This window comes from Barbus barbus, assembly GCF_936440315.1.
Source record: "Barbus barbus genome assembly, chromosome: 42".
Taxonomy (NCBI): domain Eukaryota; kingdom Metazoa; phylum Chordata; class Actinopteri; order Cypriniformes; family Cyprinidae; genus Barbus; species Barbus barbus.
This window is the reverse complement of record NC_136720.1, coordinates 1,501,367-1,522,307: the sequence shown is the minus strand read 5'-3', so window position 1 is coordinate 1,522,307 and position 20,941 is coordinate 1,501,367. Positions and strand designations below refer to the sequence as shown.

The window sequence follows — 20,941 nt, the reverse complement described above, 5'->3', positions numbered from 1 at the left end:
CTTTGGACAAAAGCGTCTGCTAAATGACAAAAGTAAAGTAAGTAAGTATGTATACCCCTGGTTTCACAGACAAGGTTTAAAACTAATCCCTGACTAAAATGTAAAGCTTGAGCTGTTTCAGCTGAAAGAAACTTGCACTGACTGATCTTAAAATATATCAGTGCCTTTGTTTTGTCTCCAGATGCACACCAGTAATGTTTTTTCTAAGGCATGTTTATAAAAATGACTTAAATGTGCTAATTGAACATTTTTTGCATATATTTTTGTCTATGGAGGGATAAAGCAATCAAAGGCATAGATGGACAAATAAAGGCTGGTTGTGCATGATGGGTTTCAAAGAGTTTGTTGTATTTGTATTTTATTATAGAGTCGCGAGCGGTGCGATGCACGCTACAAAAGAGAAAGCCCATAATCACTATCGCCTGGATGTGGCGCGACTCCTCGCTCTATTTCTAGCAGAATCCAAGCTCTTTGCAACAATGGTTGCGTCTGGTGTTACATTAAAAACCCCAGTTCTACCGATTCGTCTGCTTGCTTTGAGCCAGATCTGCGTGGCAGCACGTACTTTCAAATGTTGAATATTCATTGTATAGAGGTGAAGACGACGACTCATTAACAACAAAAAAACGTTCGATCGAATGCGACGGTTATCAGACGCTACGATCTTTCACAGAAGTCTCTGCGACATACCTGTGCTTTCTGGGAATATTGCTCATCAGTTTGATCCCGATTGAGACCCAGAGAATAATATAAGAGCATGGTGCAGAACCACACGGCTCTTACAGGACATATCAGAATGGTATGTTTCTTTGTTTGTGGTTGTCTTATACTTTTAGATACACTGTTGTTTGTAAATGCTACTGCTTATGTTGGCTTTTAATATACAGCTTTATCCTGATTAAAGCTTTAACAGCAGAATACATGATTGCGTTGTAACATTTTTGTAATTGTTTATTTTGTAAGTGTTTGTCATCCATGTTTAACGCTTATCATAGCTTTGGGGCGGTGCCACAGAATTTTGAACGCAGGTGCTTAGGGGGTGCTAGATCAAAGACGGGGGAGCTGGGCAATTAATAGTAAAAATTACCAAAACAGGTTATTATATTAATAATAAAATAGCTATATAGGCACATTTCAAGTGTTTATGAGGAGTGTGGGTGTATTATCAAGCTTTACTGTATGACATGGGGTGCCCGCGCAATCTTTTTTTTTCCTGCAGAAAGAACTTAAAATACTCCGTAATTTTTGTATGTGCTTTCTGCCATCTCTCGTGCAGTTTCCGTGAATAGAGCGCGTATCAATAATGAACCGGCTCACAGACAAAATAAATCAATCTATAGAAAGCTTGAAATGTCTACTATTAAACGAACCAATTCAAATAAAAAAACAAATCTTCTCCAATTATGTAGTCTGTATGAAACATTCGTGCATTTCTGTATTAAAGGCACGTCCATTACTGTGGAGATGGAGAGTCAGGCTCTGGTGTTTGCAGCCGACACTGACTGAGAAAGCACTAGTTTAGTAATAAATAATTAAAATGTATAAATGGTATCCAAATGAATTCTATTTCTATTTTTATACAATAAAAATAAAACATTCTTCAATCAAAAAGCCTTGGACTAGCTATGCAAAAAAAAAAAACTATTCATTGTTTTCCCTCAAAGCATCAAAAGATGGAGTTTGAACTTCACATCAAACTGCTTCTGTTTCACACAAATGCCTGCACAGACGTGCAATGTTCAGCTAGAGTCGCCCTGACGTCGTGCATCTTCGGAAGCGGAGCCGCATGAAAAGTTACAAAAAATATTGTGCACACCGTCACTTGAAATGAGGTCACGAACACCGTGATGACGTCATACTTTCCATGCGAACACATCGAATATAAATCAGCCTTTACAGACGAGCCACGCCTGGTCAACCTTCTTTTGTTGGATGGCGGGTTATAAACCAATGTAAAATCTACAGACTGCCACTCAAGTACTTTCCATCATGACTTTATTTTTTACATTTTCCAGTCTCATGAAAATCACTCTACATTCTCTCAGTTTTCATGAAGCAAGTCCATATGAAAGCAACTTTACTTGACCTTTCATTATTGTCTTCTTGTAAGAGAAAATTATGGTTCTGTTAAACACAGATGCAATGAGCAATACATGGAGCAGTTGCAGTTATTTACTCCAGTTTGGGTTAATTAACAAAGAACATCTTTAACACTGTCACTAATATGCAAATAACACCAGCAGTGCTTTTTTATAAACTTATAATAAATATGACACCAACCCAGTGTATTTTACACTGGAAATATAACAGTAATGATTTTGCTGTGTATTCAAATTAATTCAGGTCTACTCCCCACTTCTCCCCACTAGCACACTTCTCTCTAGTTATAACAAGATGCATAAGGTTTTTCCTGTCTGTGAAAAACCTAAGATAACATCTAAAACTCTGAAACTAAATCTTTCCAGAAGTGCATCTTCACATGTTGATTAAGGTTTGTTTTACGTCCAAAACTCTTTCCACACCGATCACAAGTGAATGGCTTCTCTCCAGTGTGAACGACCATGTGAAGCTTAAGGTCTCCTTTTCGAGAGAATTTCTTTCCACACTGTTGACATGTGTAAGGTTTCTCTCCAGTGTGAATTCTCATGTGGGAATCAAGGGATTGTTTATATCCAAAACTCTTTTCACACTGAGAGCATGTGTAAGGCTTCTCTCCAGTGTGAACTCTCATGTGAGTCTTGACGCATACTTTATTACTGAAACACTTTCCACACTGCTGACATACATAGCTGTTCTCTCCAAAGTGACTCTTCCTGTGAGCATTTAGGGTGTCTTTATGTGCGAAACTCTTTCCACACTGATCACATGTGAATGGCTTTTCTCCAGTGTGAATTTTCTTGTGTTTCATAAAGCTCCACTTCTGAGAGAAATGTTTTCCACACTGTTGGCAGGTGAAAGGCTTCTCTCCAGTGTGAATTCTCATGTGGTTTATGAGGTTCCCGCTTTGACTGAAGCTCTTTCCACACTGTTGGCAGGTAAAAGGTTTCTCTCCAGTGTGGGTTCTCATGTGGTTTGTAAGGTTCCCTTTGTGACTGAAGCTCTTTCCACACTGAGGGCAGGAAAAAGGCTTTTCTCCAGTGTGAATTCTCATGTGGCTCTTAAGAGATTGTTTATGTATAAAACTCTTTCCACACTGATGGCAGGTGTTAGATTTGGTCTTCTGGGCTCTTTTTCGTGAGGAAGTCCTTGCGGTCTTTATGGGGGTTTTTTCAGTTATAAAATTAAGTTCCAGGCACTGATCTTTCTCCTCGATTTCTTGTCTCTCTTCTTTCAGTGACATCAGGTCTACATTGGGGAAAAAATGAAATACATGTTAACATTGATAACAGCAAGTTACTGTCACTTTTTACAATTAAAATTGTACTATACTGTAAATTACCCCCAAAGCATTCTTGGAAATCACGGCCATTTGCATGTACTACTCTTTACTTTGTTGTAAGAAAATCCGGTAAATGTACCTTAAAAGGGAATTAAATATTATATTTATAGTGAATTTTGACAGAAAAATTGGGTCTTGTTCATTAATAATTGCATAGATTGTTTCGTATTTGTACGCACAGGTACAAATTTCTCACGGAAAATTCCTCCTAATTCACAAGACGTTGGTTGAACATTAATTTGTTCTTAACATTGAGTATTTTAAATGAGCGGCTGCGTACACAAGGTTAGTTTGCATTAAACACAAACATTAGATTAGATTAGATTAGATTCAACTTTATTGTCATTATGCAGAGTACAAGTACAGAGCTAATGAAATGCAGTTAGCATCTAACCAGAAGTGCAAGAATATAGTGTTTTATATACATATAAGTGCAGAGTAACTGAAGATATGATTTACAGAATGTACAGTGGAATTGCTATATACAGTATTGAGCAGAGTATACAGTATTGAACAGAGTATATACAGAATATAAATAGGAATGCAATGTAGGGATTGTATGTACATTATGAACAGAGCAATGTAGGATTATATATACACATTATGAACAGCAGAAACGTGAGAACAGTGGTAATAAATAAATACAGCTGGATGAGTGTGCAAAGTATTGATAGAACAATGTATTCTATGCAAAATAACAGTAGTGCAATATTTTATAGAAATAGTTTACTGTGCTTTGTACAGTAACAACTTTAGACAGTTTATAGTGTAATAATTTTAACAATGTGCAGTCTATGCAAAATAAGAGTAGTGCAAATGCATGTGTGTAAAGTACTGTGACCAGTGCAGTAATAAACAGGTGCAGGAGTTAGATTTTGTGGTGTAGCGTTCAGAAGTGTCACAGCCTCGGGGAAGAAGCTCTTCCTGAGCCTACTAGTGCGAGAGCGTAGGCACCTGTAACGCCTGCCGGATGGAAGGAGGGTGAAAAGTCCATGGTTAGGGTGAGAGGCATCCTTGATGATGTTTCTTGCCCTGCCCAGACAGCGCTTATGATAAATGTTCTCAATGGAAGTTAACTGGGTGCCGGTGATCCGTTGAGCAGTTTTCACCACCCGCTGGAGTGCTTTGCGGTCAGATGCGGAGCAATTGCTGTACCATACTGAGATGCAGTTCGTGAGTATGCTCTCAATGGTACAGCGGTAGAATTACACAAGGATCCTGGGATTCAGGTGAACTTTCTTAAGGCTCCTTAAGAAGTAAAGGCGCTGCTGTGCCTTTTTGACCAGAGTGGAGGTGTTATGGGACCAGGTGAGGTCATCAGAGATGTGGATGCCAAGGAACTTGAAACTCGACACACGCTCCACTTCAGCTCCGTTGATGTAGATGGGTGTGTGTGCATGACTCCTAGTCCGCCTGAAGTCCACAATGATCTCCTTTGTCTTCTGGGTGTTTAGCTGTAGATTGTTGGTGGCACACCACACAGCCAGGTGCTGTACCTCATCCCTGTAGGCTGACTCATCGTCATCCTTGATCAGACCTACCACCGTGGTGTCATCTGCAAATTTGATTATGGTGTTGGAGCCATAAACAGGAACACAGTCATGGGTGAAGAGGGAGTACAGGAGAGGGCTCAGTACGCAGCCCTGTGGCACGCCGGTGTTCAGGGTGATGATGGAGGAGGAGAGTTTATCTAACTTGACGGACTGAGGTCTGTTAGTCAGAAAATCTAGAATCCAATTGCAGATGGGTGTGCTGATTCCAAGCTGGCTGAGCTTGGAGATCAGCTTGGAGGGGATTACTGTATTAAATGCAGAACTGAAGTCTATGAACCGCATTCTCACATGTGTGTTTTGACTGTCCAGGTGGGTGAGGGCAGAGTGAAGTGCTGTTGAGATGGTGTCCTCTGTTGACCTATTGTGGCGATAGGCAAATTGGAATGGGTCTAGTGTAGCAGGGAGACAGGATTTTAAGTGGGATGCAACCAGTTTCTCAAAACACTTGGCAATGATGGGGGTGAGTGCAACAGGACGGAAGTCGTTAGGGACCGAGGCAGTGGAGTGTTTCGGTACTGGTACGATGGTGGAGGTTTTGAAGATAGTGGGGACAGTTGTTTGGGCCAGGGACAGATTGAAAATGTCCGTGAAGACCTCAGCTAGCTGCTCCGCACAGGCTTTAAGCACACGACCAGGTATTCCGTCAGGGCCAGCTGCCTTCCGTGCATTCACCTTACGCAGAGTGGAGTAAACATCTGATGTGGAGAGAGTGAGAGGCAGTTCACTGGGTTGATGCTCAGCTTTGAGTGAGATCTCATTATTATTTTGATCAAAACGAGCATAAAAGTGATTGAGCTCGTCTGGGAGGGAGGCAGAGCTGGAGGGGGGCGCAGAGTTAGGTGGTTTGTAATCTGTGATGGATTGTATGCCTTGCCACATACGCCGGGGGTCTGAAGAATTGAAGTGATCTTCAATCTTCTGTTTGTGTGTGAGTTTGGCCTGGCAGATACCCTTCCCCAGGTTGGCTCTGGCTGAGCTGTAAGCCTCCTGGTCTCCAGACCTGAAGGCTGCATCTCTTGCTTTGAGCAGGAGGCGAACCTCTCGGTTCATCCAGGGCTTCTGATTGGGGAAATTTTTTATTTTTTTGTGTGTAGTCACTCTGCTCACACAGCTGTTGATGTGCTCCATGACAGAGTTGGTATAAATGTCAATGTTAATCTGAGAGTTTGTGGTGGCCTGGGCAGCAAAATCACTCCATTCTGTGTGCTGGAATTGATGTTGAAGAATTGAGTCAGCACCTTCCAGCCAGATTTTAACAGTCCTTGTTGTAGGTTTCACACATATGATGTTTACTTGGGGAGCAGGAACAAAGAGACCAAAGAGAGGTGGTCAGACTGACCCAGGTGGGGGAGGGGTGTGACTTTGTAGGCATCACTCACATTAGTATAAACGTGGTCCAATGTTTTATGTCCCCTTGTAGTGCAGGAGACATTTTGATGAAATTTAGGGAGAACAGATCTAAAAGTGCAGTGATTGAAGTCCCCAGCAACGATAAAGGCTCCATCCGGGTGCAGGGTTTGTAATTTGCTAATAGCAGCACAGAGTTCTTTCATAGCCACGTTAGCATTAGCGTCCGGAGGTACATAAACTGCAGCAGCAACAATGCAAGTGAACTCACGTGGTAGATAGAATGGCCTGCACTTGATAATCAGGAACTCCAGATCAGCAGAGCAGTAGGTATCAACAATAACAGAGTCTTTACACCATGATTTATTTACATAAATGCATACTCCACCACCCTTGTTTTTACCAGAGGTTGCTGCTACTCTGTCAGCCCTGAAGAGAGAGCGTCCATCCATATGCACCACTCTGTTTGGGACATCGTTGCAGAGCCATGTTTCAGTGAAGAACATAACATTACAGTCCATAAGCCGTTTCTGTGTGAGGGTCCAGATCTTTAGTTCGTCCATCTTGTTCATCAGAGACCGTACATTGGCAAGGAAGATGCTGGGCAGAGCTGGTCGATGTGGGTTTAGCCTTAGCTTAGCACGCAGCCCTCCACGCTTTCCCCGTCTTTGTTTACGGTCTCGACGCCGAGCACTTCCGGTCGGTACGAGTGATCCGCTTGTCCGCGGTGATCTCAGTAGCTCCGGTGGGAGTTCGCTGAAGTCGAAAGGATGATCTAAAACTATGTTGGAACACCGTTTGTTGATGTCCAAAAGTGACTGTTTACTATAGCTGTAGTTCGCATAACTGGATCGCGCGAACACGAATGAAATAACCAGGTAAATTAACACTATTTTCCAAAATCTGGTAAGACGCTGAGCCTCGCGATGTGTTCGCGCCGCCATCTTAGTCTGATCATTAGAATGTTCATTAGAACAATGTTAAGAAATTTTATTTTTTTATTTTTTCCCCCTCAAAATTACCTTTTGGCGGAAACAAGCCTCCATACTCGCCTGATCCTCAAGCAATGCCAAGTGTGCCATTCTCACCAGTTCTCACAATAAACTCCTTAGACCCAGCTTACAGACCTCTCTTTAGCCAGCTGTACATGCAGGAATATCTGCTTTATTCAGAGAAACTTCACAGCTGAAGCTATGATGCAGCTATTCTCACTCGTCCACTATATATGATGGAATGCCTTTAAGATAAAATTAAATTGTATTAATTATTATATAATTTATATATGGATTATATAATACAATAAATGCAACATACCTCAATATAGACTAATTATAGTCAAGTTAGGATAAAATTAAACTTTTTAACACGATACAGAGTAAGTACTTTTTGTGTACGGTTTCAGTTCCTCTATTTTTTCGTAAATTTAGAAAAAATTATATTACGAAATTTTTGGTGAATAGTGCTTAGCTCTTAAAAATCATTCATATGCACATTTCACACACAAATGTGTGTATGAATGCTTACTGAATCGGCCATCGGTCAACTGAACTGCCGTAACTATCAACTCTGCAGCGGATATTAATATCCAAAGTATAGCGAAAACACTATTTTTAGCATGGTAACGATCAGCAGTTTAAGACATTAACTTGCAAGCACAAAACACAAGACACTTCTCCTTTAATGCGAGACTTTATTGGACATACAGTATCTAAAGACTTGTCTCCTCATGACGTAGAGGAGCAGCAAATGCACTGAAAGAACGGCCAAAGAACAAAAAAGCAAGTAAAACTTGTTTTTGTCATGAGGTTTTGAACTCGGCTGTTAGACACATCCCTACTGGTGTCCTGACCAATTAAACATTTTTTTAGCTCGGGGTGCGACTACGTTTCTCCCCATTACATAAATCAACATATTAAGAAGTGTTCATTTTGTCAGCTATTTTCAATTTTAGTCTTAGTCCTTTGTTAAACATCCTTGTTAGTTTTTATCATTTTTAGTCAACCTTATCCTATTTTGTTTTAGTCAACTAACCCCCAGTTTTATAGACAAGGCTTAAGCCTAGTCCCAGACTAAAATGCATGGCTATGATCTTAAAATACATAAGATTCATTGTTGTGCCTCAAGATGCACACCAGTAATGCTTTTACCTAAAGTATATTTATAAAAGCTACTTAAATATCTTAATTGAACTATGGCATAATTAAGTTTAATGAACTGCATTTATTTGCATTATCAAATATATTATTAATTCAATTTGTTAATGCATTTATTAAACAGAAATCATTTTAAATGTCTTCACTCACTTTTTATCACTTTCATGCATGATTAATACAATTATTTCTCTCTCTTTTTTAAATCTTATACAAATGTTTGAGTGGTATCGTTGTTTCCACAAAAATATTAAGCAGCAAAACTGTTTTCAACATTGATGATAATGAGAAATGTTTCTTGAACAGCAAATCAGCATATTAGAATGATTTCTACAGCGCTCTCAGGACCATTCCATCCATGATGTTTCTTTTCGCAGTTTATTTAGGTAATAACTTAAGGCCATTTGCACGATTTCAATAATCATGCAGTAACCAACACCCCCCCTCGGATCTACGAGAATCATATGGGTCGTCCCTCAGAGGTCGGAAAATACAGAAATCTGTATTTATACGGAAAAACCACATCTCTGATCATTAGAATGTGGACTCATACACATGGTTTGTTTTACTTCCTCTACCCCCGATTTCATAGACAGGTCTTAAGCCTAGTCCCAGACTAAAATGAATGTCTGGGCTATTTCAACTGAAAGAAACTTGCACTTGAATGATCTTAAAATATGTCAGATTCATTGTTTTGCCTCAAGGTGCACACCAGTAATGTTATCTAATGCATATTTATAAAAGCTACTTAAATGTCCTAATTGCACTATGGCCTAATCCTGGCTTAAACTAAGCCCTGTCTGTGAAACCGGCCCTAATGTACTGATTAGGCTTTTTATTATATAACATAATATCAAAGACTCTTTTCTGTCTAAATAATGAAAACTAACAAAACAAACGAAAAATATTCTAGCAGTGAAATTCCTAATAGTATATGACTATTGTTTTAAAGGGGTCATATGATGCGATTTCAAGTTTTCCTTTCTCTTTGGAGTGTTACAAGCTGTTTGTGCATAAATAAGATCCCTGAAGTTGCAAATATTAAAGTCTCAAAACCAAAGAGATATTCTTTATCAGTTAAGACTGCCACGTCCCCCTAAAACGGCTCATTCAAACACGCCCCACATGTCTACGTCACAATGTGGGGAGATTTTCATAACACCGCCCAAATGTACACGCAACGAAAGAAGGTGAACCTATTATTCTCGCTGTAGTGTTGTTGCTGCCGCCGGCACCATGTCCTGGAGACGCTGTTTCATTGTGAAACTTTGTTTGGGCTTCCAAAAGAGGTCACAACTAGAAATCAGTGGTTAAGATGTATTTACAACACTGTTCCAGAACAGTTCAACCCAAATATTAGAGTGTGTGCAGCGCATTTTACGGAGGACTATTTCCTGAACTTGGAAGCTACAACGCTGGCTTGCACAAAGGCTGTTTCTATAAAGTGGGGCAAGGACAGTCTGGCGCTTCTGACCACTGAAAGTACATTTCTGCTAATGATATTCAAACGTGAGTTTTGTGCCGTGCAGTGTGTAGTTCTTGTTGTTTGTCGTTTCTACGATCACATATGCAGACATTGTAATGTTTACACGGCATGATGCAATGCGACGTGTAAAAAGACTGTATAAGTCATTATAATCAGTAATTATGTCCGCACTGGATGCAACAAATGCCTCGTTTGAAATGGGTTTTATTGTTTTTGTGTGACTTGCGCCCTGAAACACCATCACAATACAGTGAGGGGCGTAACATTTCTGTGATGCTGTGGGCGATGTTTCCACTTGACGTGTAGGCAGTCCATCCAGAGAGGATTACTACAAGTGCTTCTCTTGTAATAAACCACATTAAATTATGAAGCCTTTGTTTCTGGAGTTTTTCCCTGTAATTGTTACTGTGGGTAAAGTCTTAGTAACTCAGTTTCTACACACAAGCATTGTCTTTCATGACATGTAAAATACGACATTAAACACATTATCCTTAATATCAGATTCAGACAGAGCTTTATTACACAAAAGCTATTTTTTTAGCTTCCAGTGCGCACATATAAATGAGTATAAGACAGAATAGGCAAAGCCGTAACATTACCTTGAAATTGGTAATAAATTGGAAAAATAAGTGGAATTAAATTTCAAGTAAAAACATCTCTTCTCAAAACTATTTTCAAGTTTCGGAGAGAAGATAATAATTTTTTTTATTATTATTTATAAAGGGACCATGCACAATTTTTAACATAAAATTTCCATTTCATGTATTGTACCGGATTTAGCCAAAGGCTATTTTTCATCCGTATTTTTTGAACCATTTGACTAACCATACATCAGCGGTGCTTCTAGCGCACGTCAGTTCTGATCCTACGTATGATAAGTAGCTACTACGCAAGAATTGTAGTATGATGGGGAAGTCGTGGCCTAATGGTTAGAGAGTCGGACTCATAATCCAAAGGTTGTGGGTTCGAGTCTCAGGCCGGCAGGGATTGTAGGTGGGGGGAGTGAATGTCCAGCGCTCTCTCCACCCTCAATACCACGACTGAGGTGCCCTTGAGCAAGACACCGAACCCCCAACTGCTCCCCGGGCGCCGCAGCAGAAATGCTGCCCACTGCTCCGGGTGTGTGTTCACGGTGTGTGTGTGTTCACTGCTGTGTGTGTGTGTGTGTGTGTGTGTGTGTGTGTGTTCACTGCTGTGTGTGTGTGTGTGTGTGTGTGTGTGTTCACGGTGTGTGTGTTCACTGCTGTGTGTGTGTGTGGGTGTGTGTGTGTTCACGGTGTGTGTGTGCAGGTTGGATGGGTTAAATGCAGAGCACGAATTCCGAGTATGGGTCATCATACTTGGCAGTATGTCACTTCACTCACTTGATTGAATAAAGGGAAAAAGACGTTCTGAGGGGAATGAAATCAGCTGCTTCACCAGATATTAGATCAAAGGAGTGAGTTCAGCTTTCAGAATGAAAACCAACCTGTTTGTTCCTCAGTTTCTTCATGTTTGACTCTCAATGCTTCTTCAATCTTCACGTCTTCAGTCTCCTCTTTAATAAACTCCATCTTTATAAGAGTGTCTCGTGGATCTCAGATGATTCAGCAGGAGTTTTTCTGTGTTTGGACACTTTGTTCTGTTTAAGAAGAGAATAATTAAAGAAATATAAATCTAGACTAAATCTCAGGATGCGTCTCAATCAGCTCCTGGTTCAGTAGTCAGCACACTGATAAGGGAGTCAGTCAGAGTGAGAGTTAATGGACTTAAATGGCCATAAAAACATTTAAACTAGTGCTACAAATTAATAAAATTAAAGACACACTTTATTTTTAGGCATTTATTGTTTATAATTAGCATTGATTTGTATATATTCACTTTCATGAAACATATGCAGTTGTTTTGGAAAGTTAGTCCCGTGTTTGTGTCTGATTCGAATCACTGAATCATTTCGAGAATCGTTTGGTTCAATTGAGAGAAGTTTGGAAAGATCCGTTTCTCTTCATCTCTTCATCAGGGACTGAATGATCTTCATTATCGACTGATTCACGAGATCTGCGGCGAAATCACACGCACCTTTTCTGTTCCTCGTGAGTGAAAACAACTTCATTTTACAGTTACTGTGAAAACAAGATAGACTCAACCCTTTAAATGATTAAAAACACAAACCTGTCTTCATCCAAATCACAGCAGATGCAGGAGCGCAGCCCTATGACGTCATGCCACGAAACCAAAATAAAAGTCCCGTTTACTCGCTGCTCTCTATAATCACTAATGTGCTGAGAAAATGACACACAATCACATAGACGAGAACAGAGTTTATTTCTTGGTAAAACTGATATTTAAATGTTGCCCAATCATGTGCTGAAGATATTAGGAACTACTAAGACAAAACTGCAATGTTTTGATCCATTTATAAGCAGGTTGGTCAGAGTTTACTTCAGTCTTTGTCAGTGTATAAAGAGTCATAGTCCTTCACCTGTTAGTGTCTCATTAACATAAAGCTTTTAGAAAACTACAGCCTTACTGGTAATGGTGTGCTGGTTGTTTTCTTTATAAGGTTTGGACATATCAGTTAAATCCACAAAGGTGAGCTTATTCATCCACCTTTTGTATGTCCTTCTGTGTGTATCACAACTATAGTACTTGCAACTAGTGTTTGGAGCAAAACCATTACAATTTCAAAAATGAGAGAGAGCCTTTAAATACAAGCGGTTTATATACTGACACTGTTGGTGTAGTGAAGAGTCTGACTCCAAGTCTTCACACAATGGAAAAAAATCATTGCATGTATATATACTGTACAACTTGATTACCTTAATATGTACATACCTCCTAATCATATGAATTCAATTCAGACTTATACTAGTAGTTTTGGGTCATTCCATGGAAACGACCATTTTTCTGTTCCTAGCCTTTACAGAAATATTACACTTGAATAAAAACACTTTAGGGTTACAATTTTTTAACATAAAACAATGTGTTATTTGAACAATTACACCACCTTAAACCTTCGAACCCCCAACTGCTCCCCGGGCACCGCAGCATTGGCGGCCCACTGCTCTGCGTGTGTGCGCGCGTTTGTGTTTTACTGCAATACTTAATTTATATAATGAATTATAGGCTTATAATTACAATTACTAACACTGCAGTCATCAATGAAAATTCAGAGCAGCTTTATTTCAGGCAATGATTTTCAAAAACAACCTGTTTAACGCAAAATACGTTTCTTCTCACGTTTTTCACTATACGAGCCACGAAATATTAAGGGAATAATTTAAGACAGTTATATTACGTTATCAGCATATGTTAGAGTAGATTTGTCTCTCGTTGTCTCAGAGAGAATATGTGCCGTTAATGCAGCGTTAGCCGTCAGTTTTTTTTACTTTCACTTTCTAGTGAATTGACGGTCATTGTCTTGCGCAAAGTTTGCATGTTGCTTACTTGAGTTGCTTGACCCCTCCCCCATAATATCAATTGTTTATAGGCCACATATTAGACACTTTTTTTTAGGTTTTTAATGTTTATTTTACAACGTTAATGAGAATGACACCTAAAGTTAAAAAACAGAAAAATCATTTGGAAATCCTTGGGGTGGCTATTGCCCCGTCTAGCCCCGCCACTGCTAACTGCTTTCACTAAATGCCAAATGTATCTATTTAGTCTCATCTATTAATTATAGCTGAAGAATAAGGATCTTTGGTTTAATGTATGTCACTGGTGTTTCATTGTGTCACTGGTGTTACCGTGGTTTTTTTGTCTGTCGCATTAAATAAGGAATAATTAACGACGGGCCGTTGAATTATTAGAAAAATAATGCACACCCGAGGTGGTGAAGCGGAGTTACATTGTTACACCTTGGGTGTGCATTATTTTTCTAACAATTCAACGGACCGAAGTCAATTATTGAGCTTATACTACATTTGCCACACCTCAAGACATCAATCAAATGATATATTTCATGGCATTCGTTCGGTTTTTCTACTTAAATCTCTATTGTGAGTAGGATTATTTCTTCCGCATCTCATCCAACGCCTCCCTTGCTAATTCCAAAACGTAATTTTAAACCGTAACGGAGGCTTTAGCTGTTAATAGTAGACTAATGCAGTTAATACAGTTAATAACTAAGTTATGAGAGCAGAGAGAGAGAGAGATTACCTCTGTGAGTCTGTGTGTCTCTCAAAAGTGTTTGGCAGCAATGTCTCTAGTTATAGTGAAACTTAGTTCATTTTCTTCACGAACAGCGCTGTTGTTGTTACCTCGCTTGTGAGAAGCCATGTAGTTTTTAAGTTGTTAAACTATGCTACTGATAAAATCGTCAGAGTTGCGCTAACAACCATTAGCGCGTATGTTAACCTGTGTGCAAACTGTCTGTGAGGGAGAGAGGGCGGGAGAGATAGAGTATGTGCTTTCCATACATAATAAAGCGTACTTTTGTGGCAACAACATGGATATGATCTGTCGTTTTTATCCTTTTGTTTACTTTATTTATTTGTTTGGCCAGAGTCGTTGTGGGTTTTGGTTCTTTTGCTGTTTTAGGCTGTAAACTGAGATGATAGTATGCTGATTTAGTTACTGCTTTGACATGACTACTAAAAACTAAGGTCTGTCTCCAGAATCACCCCAAGATTTTTGCCTAAGATTTTTAATTGTTTGACCCCTAGATTCAAGGTATGCATTCACCTTGAGAACTTTATCTTTGCTTCCAAATGCAATGACTTCAGTTTTCTCCTTGTTTAACTGAAGAATGTTTTAGCACATCCAACTGTAATTTCATTACATTTCCTTTTTTCAGATTGAAAACTGCCCATCTATCCATTTGAGTTTAAGTAGTTGTTCAGCTGATTAAAAACTGCCTTTTCAGCAAACTCATTGCATTTGCTGTCGGAGAGCATTTCACTGGGAATCTGACTTGGGGGGTTAGTCAGTCTCTCAACAGTCACAAAAAGAGTGTGAGTGTTGTTTAAGTTACTGTTTATAAGGTTCGAGAAGAAGGTCTGTCTAGCTGTGGCTAGTTCCACATTGAAAGCATGAAGGCTGTCTTTATAGATGCTATGGTTTCGTCTTCGGCCACATCTGCTCAGCTTTTCTGCATTGTCTTTTCATGCTCTGAACTGCTGTTGATTTTCTCCAAAATAATTTTTGTCTGCCAGTCTTCTTGCTGACCTTTATCGGAGCAATATCAATAACATTCTTAACTTTTGAGTTAAATGAATCCAGGAGAAGATCAACAGAGTCTGCAGAAATGCTTGGTGTTAAAGATATTGCCTTCATAAATAGCGCACTAGTGTTCTCGTTAATGCATCTCTTTCTGACAGAGACAGATCTAGATTCAGTGGTGACAGAGATCAATACTGTATATCAAAGAAAGTACAGAAGTGATCAGATAGTGCTACATCCTTAATAACAATAGATGAAATGTTTAGACCTCTACTGATGAGTGTGTCCATGATTGTGTGTGGGTCCATGCACATGCTGAATCAGGTCAAAAGTGTTTAAAGTTATAATTTCTTCTGTAGTTTTGATTTCTGCATTATCTATGTTTACATCATAGAGCTCATAGTCCCATGGGAGAATTCAACAGAAGAGGCCTATGAGCACAAGAAACTGCGCTACATAGAATTGGCAGCAGATGCTCAATAACGAGGATGGAAAGCTAAAGTCTATCCGGTTGAAGTGGGATGTAGAGGTTTTGTGGCTTCTTCCACCATCAGACTGCTGAAAGACCTTGGCATCCATGGACAGGCTCTGCGACAGACAATTAGATCAGTCTCTGAAGCAGCCGAAAGAAGAAGCCAGTGGATATGGATTAAGCAGAAGGACCCTTGTTGGGCTCAAAGAGCATCATCATGACCCGCTCACTAATCCCCCCACCCCATACCCCACTTGAGAACCCAGGTCACAACCCTCCAGGGTGAACAAGGTATGCGGTCAGCTCTAGGCTTGTCTCAGGGAAGAGGATGCCCCCTGTCTTGCATAGTCACATGGGCTGCGCCATTAAAACAACCAGGCAATTCTCATAATTGGGCATGGGACACAAGCTCAGGTTTGATCACCCTGTAGCTGGCCACCTTTGATGAGGGTGTCTAGTGTTGAAAGGCCGAAACACCCCCTGATTCAAAGGTACACTATTGATGATGTGTCCTGAAATGTACAGCTTTCCCACGTCTGAGATACAGCTCTCATACCACTCTCAACATTAAGGCAAATCTCATGTGCATACCATCCATTGGCACAATGGACAGTTTACCATCATGTCCCGTGTTTTATGATTCTGTCAAGTCAAGTCACCTTTATTTATATAGCGCTTTTACCAATACAAATTGTGTCAAAGCAACTGCACAATAGGAAAATAGTGTCAATAATGTAAAATGACATGGTTAAACACTCAATTTTCAGTTAAAGGCATTTCATTATTGAATTCAATGATGTCATCGTCCAGCTCAGTTCAGTTTAAATAGTATGTGCAATCAAGTCGACGATATCGCTGGAAATGAAGTGTCCCCAACTAAGCAAGCCAGAGGCAACAGTGGCAAGGAACCAAAACTCCATCGGTGACAGAATGGAGAAAAAAACCTTGGGAGAGACCAGGCTCAGTCGGGGAGCCAGTTCTCCTCTGCTGCAGTTGGAACAAATTGCTGGTTTGTTTAGCCAAAGTAGATTAGAGGGCCCAACTGGCTCCAGTGGTCTTTTCCCGATGACTGTCTAGGTGGCAGGGTCCTCACTGGGGATCTGTCTCTTGGGCTCATCTAGGTGTCCTGGTCTCCGCTGACGTTCAGGGCTGTAGAGGTTGTCTCTGGGTGCTGATCCACCATCTGATCTGGATATGGACCGGATCTGGTGACTGCAGTGACCATCTGATCTGGATACGGATCGAGTGGCTACGGGAACCTCGGAATAAGAGAGAAACAGACTAATATTAGCATAGATGTCAGTCTTCTTACAATGTAACAAGTACATTGTGTGTTATGGAAATTGTTCCCGGTTCCGGTTGACCTAGTTAATGCAGCCTAACAATCCATAAACGTATCTGAATATTAGAAGCGGATTAGTGTGTTATGTGTACGCCAGGTTAAAGAGATGGGTCTTTAATCTAGATTTAAACTGACAGAGTGTGTCTGCCTCCCGAACAGTGTTAGGTAGATTGTTCCAGAGTTTGGGCGCTAAATAGAAAAAGGATCTCCCGCCCGCAGTTGATTTTGATATTCTAGGTATTATAAACTGGCCAGAGTTTTGAGAACGTAATGGACGTGGAGGACTATAATGCAATAAGAGCTCGCTCATGTACTTTTGGAGATAAACCATTCAGGGCTTTATAAGTAATTAACAAGATTTTAAAATCTATACGATGTTTAATAGGGAGCCAGTGCTTCCTGGTTCTAGTAAGAACTCTAGCTGCTGCATTTTGAACCATTTGTAATCCACAGAGATATACGTCCAAAATACATGACAGAACTGAGAAAGGATCACAAGAAATGCAGGAGGTAACACTTATCAACAACTAACACAGACAATAGCAAACCGGGGCTTAATATACACAAACACAGGACCAAACAGGAAATGGAACACAGCTGAACCAGGTAAACACTAATGAAAACACAGCATGATGGGAAATGGAGTCCATGACCAGAACAACAGGCAGGAACACAAAACACAGGAACGCCCTCTAATGCCTTACAGTGGTGCAAGCAACCGGGCATGACATAGTCCCCCCTCTAACGGCGGATTCCAGATGTCCTACACTATCAAAGTCCAGGAGGGCGGTGGTACAGAGGCGGACACAGGGGGAGGGAAGGAGGGCCAGGACCGTGGAGAGGCACAGGCGGAACAGAGGGTGAAGGCCTCGGACGAGTCTGCTGAACAGAGGGTCGAGACCAGATCAGTACCAGAAATGAAGCTGACAGAATTAAAGGCAATGGCCATGGAGGAATCAGCGGATTAGAGGGCAGGGACCAGAGTGAAGCCAGAGGTAGAGCTGATGGAGCTGCTTGACCAGAAGGTGGCGCAGATGAGACAGATGGTGGAGCACATGGTAGCTTAGGTGGATCTGTCTGGATCGGTGGCCAGAGTGAAACTGGGTCTGGATTGGGTTCAGAGACCGGACTTGGTTCTGAAACAGTCCCTTGGACTGGACTTGGCTCAGGAACAGAAACCTGAACTGGACTTGGCTTCGGAATGGATTCTTGAATTGGAATCGGATCTGGAACGGATTCTTGAACTGGACTCGGCTCAGGACCAGAGACTTGAACTGGAATAGGTTCTGAAATGGATTCTCGGACTGGACTTAGCACAGGAACAGAAACTTGAACTGGACTTGGCTCCGGAACGGATTCTTGGACAGGACTTGGCTTAGGACCAGAGACTTGAACTGTACTTGGTTCTGGAATGGATTCTCAGGCTGGAATTGGCTTAGGAAAACTTGAACTGGACTTGGCTCCGGAGTGAGAGTACAGTGTACTGCCCAGACACACAACATAGCCACTGCCATGACTAGAAGCACTACGGATTGAGGAACCACCTCTAAAGCCTCCACTGCTGAAGGTCTTGGGATACCAGCTGCTCTCACTGACCTCAATGGTGGGTCCGCCAAACTGGAAGCCAGCCTCAGACGCCCAGAGAAAGCCTTATTGTCTCCAAATACAACACTGCTGACAACAGAGCGTGGAACACAAAACACAGGAACACCCTCTAATGCCTCACAGTGGTGCAAGCAACCGGGCATGACAATAGGTCTCAGTTTAGATATATTTTTAAGATGAAAAAAAGCAGTTTTACAAATGCTAGAAACGTGGCTGTCAAAGGAGAGATTGCTATCAAATAGCACACCTAGGTTCCTGGCTGATGACGAAGAATTTACAGAGCAACCATCAAGTGTTAGACAGTGTTCTAGGTTATTACTTTTGGGGGTTTTAGTTCCGATAATTAACACCTGTTTTTTTTCAGAATTTAGCATCCAGTTTTTTTTATCTCGACTATGCATTCCATAAGTTTCTCAATATGGTGTGTTTCACCGGGCCATGAAGAAATATACAGCTGAGTATCAGCAGCATAACAGTGAAAGCTAACCCTGTGTTTCCTGATGATATTTCCCAAGGGTAACATGTAAAGCGTGAAAAGTAACGGCCCTAGTGCTTAGCCTTGAGGTACTCCATACTGCACTTATGATGGATATGATACCTATTCATTCACTGCTACGAATTGATGGTGGTCAGATAAGTACGATTTGAACCATGCTAATGCACTTCCACTAATGCCAACAAAGTTTTATAGTCTATTCAAAAGAATGTTGTGATCGATAGTGTCGAACGCAACGCTAAGATCCAGTAGCACTAATAGAGAGATACAACCACGATCAGATGATAAGAGCAGGTCATTTGTAACTCTAATGATAGCAGTCTCAGTACTATGGGATGGTCTAAAGCCTGACTGGAAATCCTCAGAGATATCATTTTTCTCTGAGGAATATAATTGTGAGGAGACTACCTTTTCTAGTATCTTTGACAGATAGGTCTGTAATTAACTAGATCTTTGGGGTCAAGTTGTGTTTTTTTAATGAGAGGCTTAATAACAGCCAATTTAAAGGTTTTGAGGACATATCCTAATGACAATGATGAATTAATAATAGCCAAAAGAGGATCTATGACTTCTGGAAGCATCTCTTGTAGTAGTTTAGATGGAATAGAGTCTAACATACATGTTGTTGGTTTAGATGATTTAACAAGTGTTAAAAAGGCCCATTGTAAATTTTGTATTGAGAGTGAGACTTGCTCTGGCAATCAGCCAATCTCAGAGCACGCTGTCAAACCAGCAACGTGACAACAATAGGCTCCGCCCATCTCCAGCAGGTGTCATTGATTTGCATTAGCAGTAAATAGCTCTGCATGTGAGTGTAGCAGACAGACTCTGCTTTCTTGCCATTGATGTGTGCATGTGCGTAGCTTATACAAACCACACACTCATACTCATGGTCTCAAGAATATACTCATCTGCACTCATGTGCTAAGCTTATTGAAGCATTATGAAATTACTGTGGAGAAAATAAAGCTACAAAGAAAACTTTCTGCGCCTTCTTCATGTCTCTGACCGGACATCTGTGGTGAACTAGTCTCCCACTGGCAAACTCAAACTGATTGCAAGCAACAGTTTTCTTTAACAAGTTTATACAATTTGATCTGTAATATTATGTTAATGATTTTGGAAGTAAATTAGTTAATAAAATCATTACTGCTGTGCTGTTGGGAAATTTTAACAATTTTGTCACTGTATTGAATAAATAACTGGGGTTATGTTTGTTTCTAAAAGAGACAAAAAGTAATTAGATCTAGCAGTTTTGGGGGAAGTCGTGGCCTAATGGTTAGAGAGTCGGACTCGTAATCGAAAGGTTGCGGGTTCGAGTCCCCGGCCGGCAGGGATTGTAGGTGGGGGGAGTGAATGTACAGCGCTCTCTCCACCCTCAATACCACGACTGAGGTGCCCTTGAGCAAGGCACCGAACCCCCAATTGCTCCCCGGGCGCCGCAGCATGGCTGCCCACTGCTCCGGGTGTGTGTGTGTGTGTGTGTGTGCACTTGGATGGGTTAAACGCAGAGCACCAATTTCGAGTATGGGTCACCATACTTGACAATACGTCACGACTTTACTTTTTACTTTTTTTTTTAATGCTTTTCTGTAGGATAGGGTACTTTCCCGCCAAGCAATACGAAATACCTCTAGTTTAGTTTTTCTCCAGCTGCGCTCCATTTTCCGGACTGCTCTCTTTAGGGCACGAGTGTGCTCATTATACCACGGTGTTGACTCTTTTCCTTAATCTTCCTTAAGCGTAAAGGAGCAACCATATCTAAAGTGCTAGAAAAGAGAGTCCATAGTTTGTTACATCATCAAGTTTTTCTGCGCTGTTGGATATGCTGAGGAATTGAGATAAATCAGGAAGATTACTTACAAAACAGTCCTTTGTGGTAGAGGTGATGATTCTACCATACTTGTAA

The 20,941-nt window shown here is 40.7% G+C and overlaps 2 protein-coding genes across 2 annotated transcripts in view; one reads left to right on the top strand and one right to left on the bottom strand.

Annotated features, from left to right (window-relative positions):
• LOC306861610 (polyunsaturated fatty acid 5-lipoxygenase-like) overlaps positions 1–20,941 on the top strand; it is a 587,266-nt gene that overhangs the window by 157,349 nt on the left and 408,976 nt on the right. The window lies entirely within an intron of this gene.
• On the bottom strand, positions 1,980–12,183 carry LOC306861665 (uncharacterized protein). The gene is made up of 3 exons (XM_079404068.1): positions 12,127–12,183; positions 11,444–11,596; positions 1,980–3,345 (listed from the first exon to the last, which is right to left on the bottom strand). Exons 2-3 carry the CDS (start codon positions 11,526–11,528, stop codon positions 2,438–2,440), a joined length of 993 nt encoding a protein of 330 aa, XP_079260194.1. The 5' UTR covers positions 11,529–11,596; positions 12,127–12,183; the 3' UTR covers positions 1,980–2,437.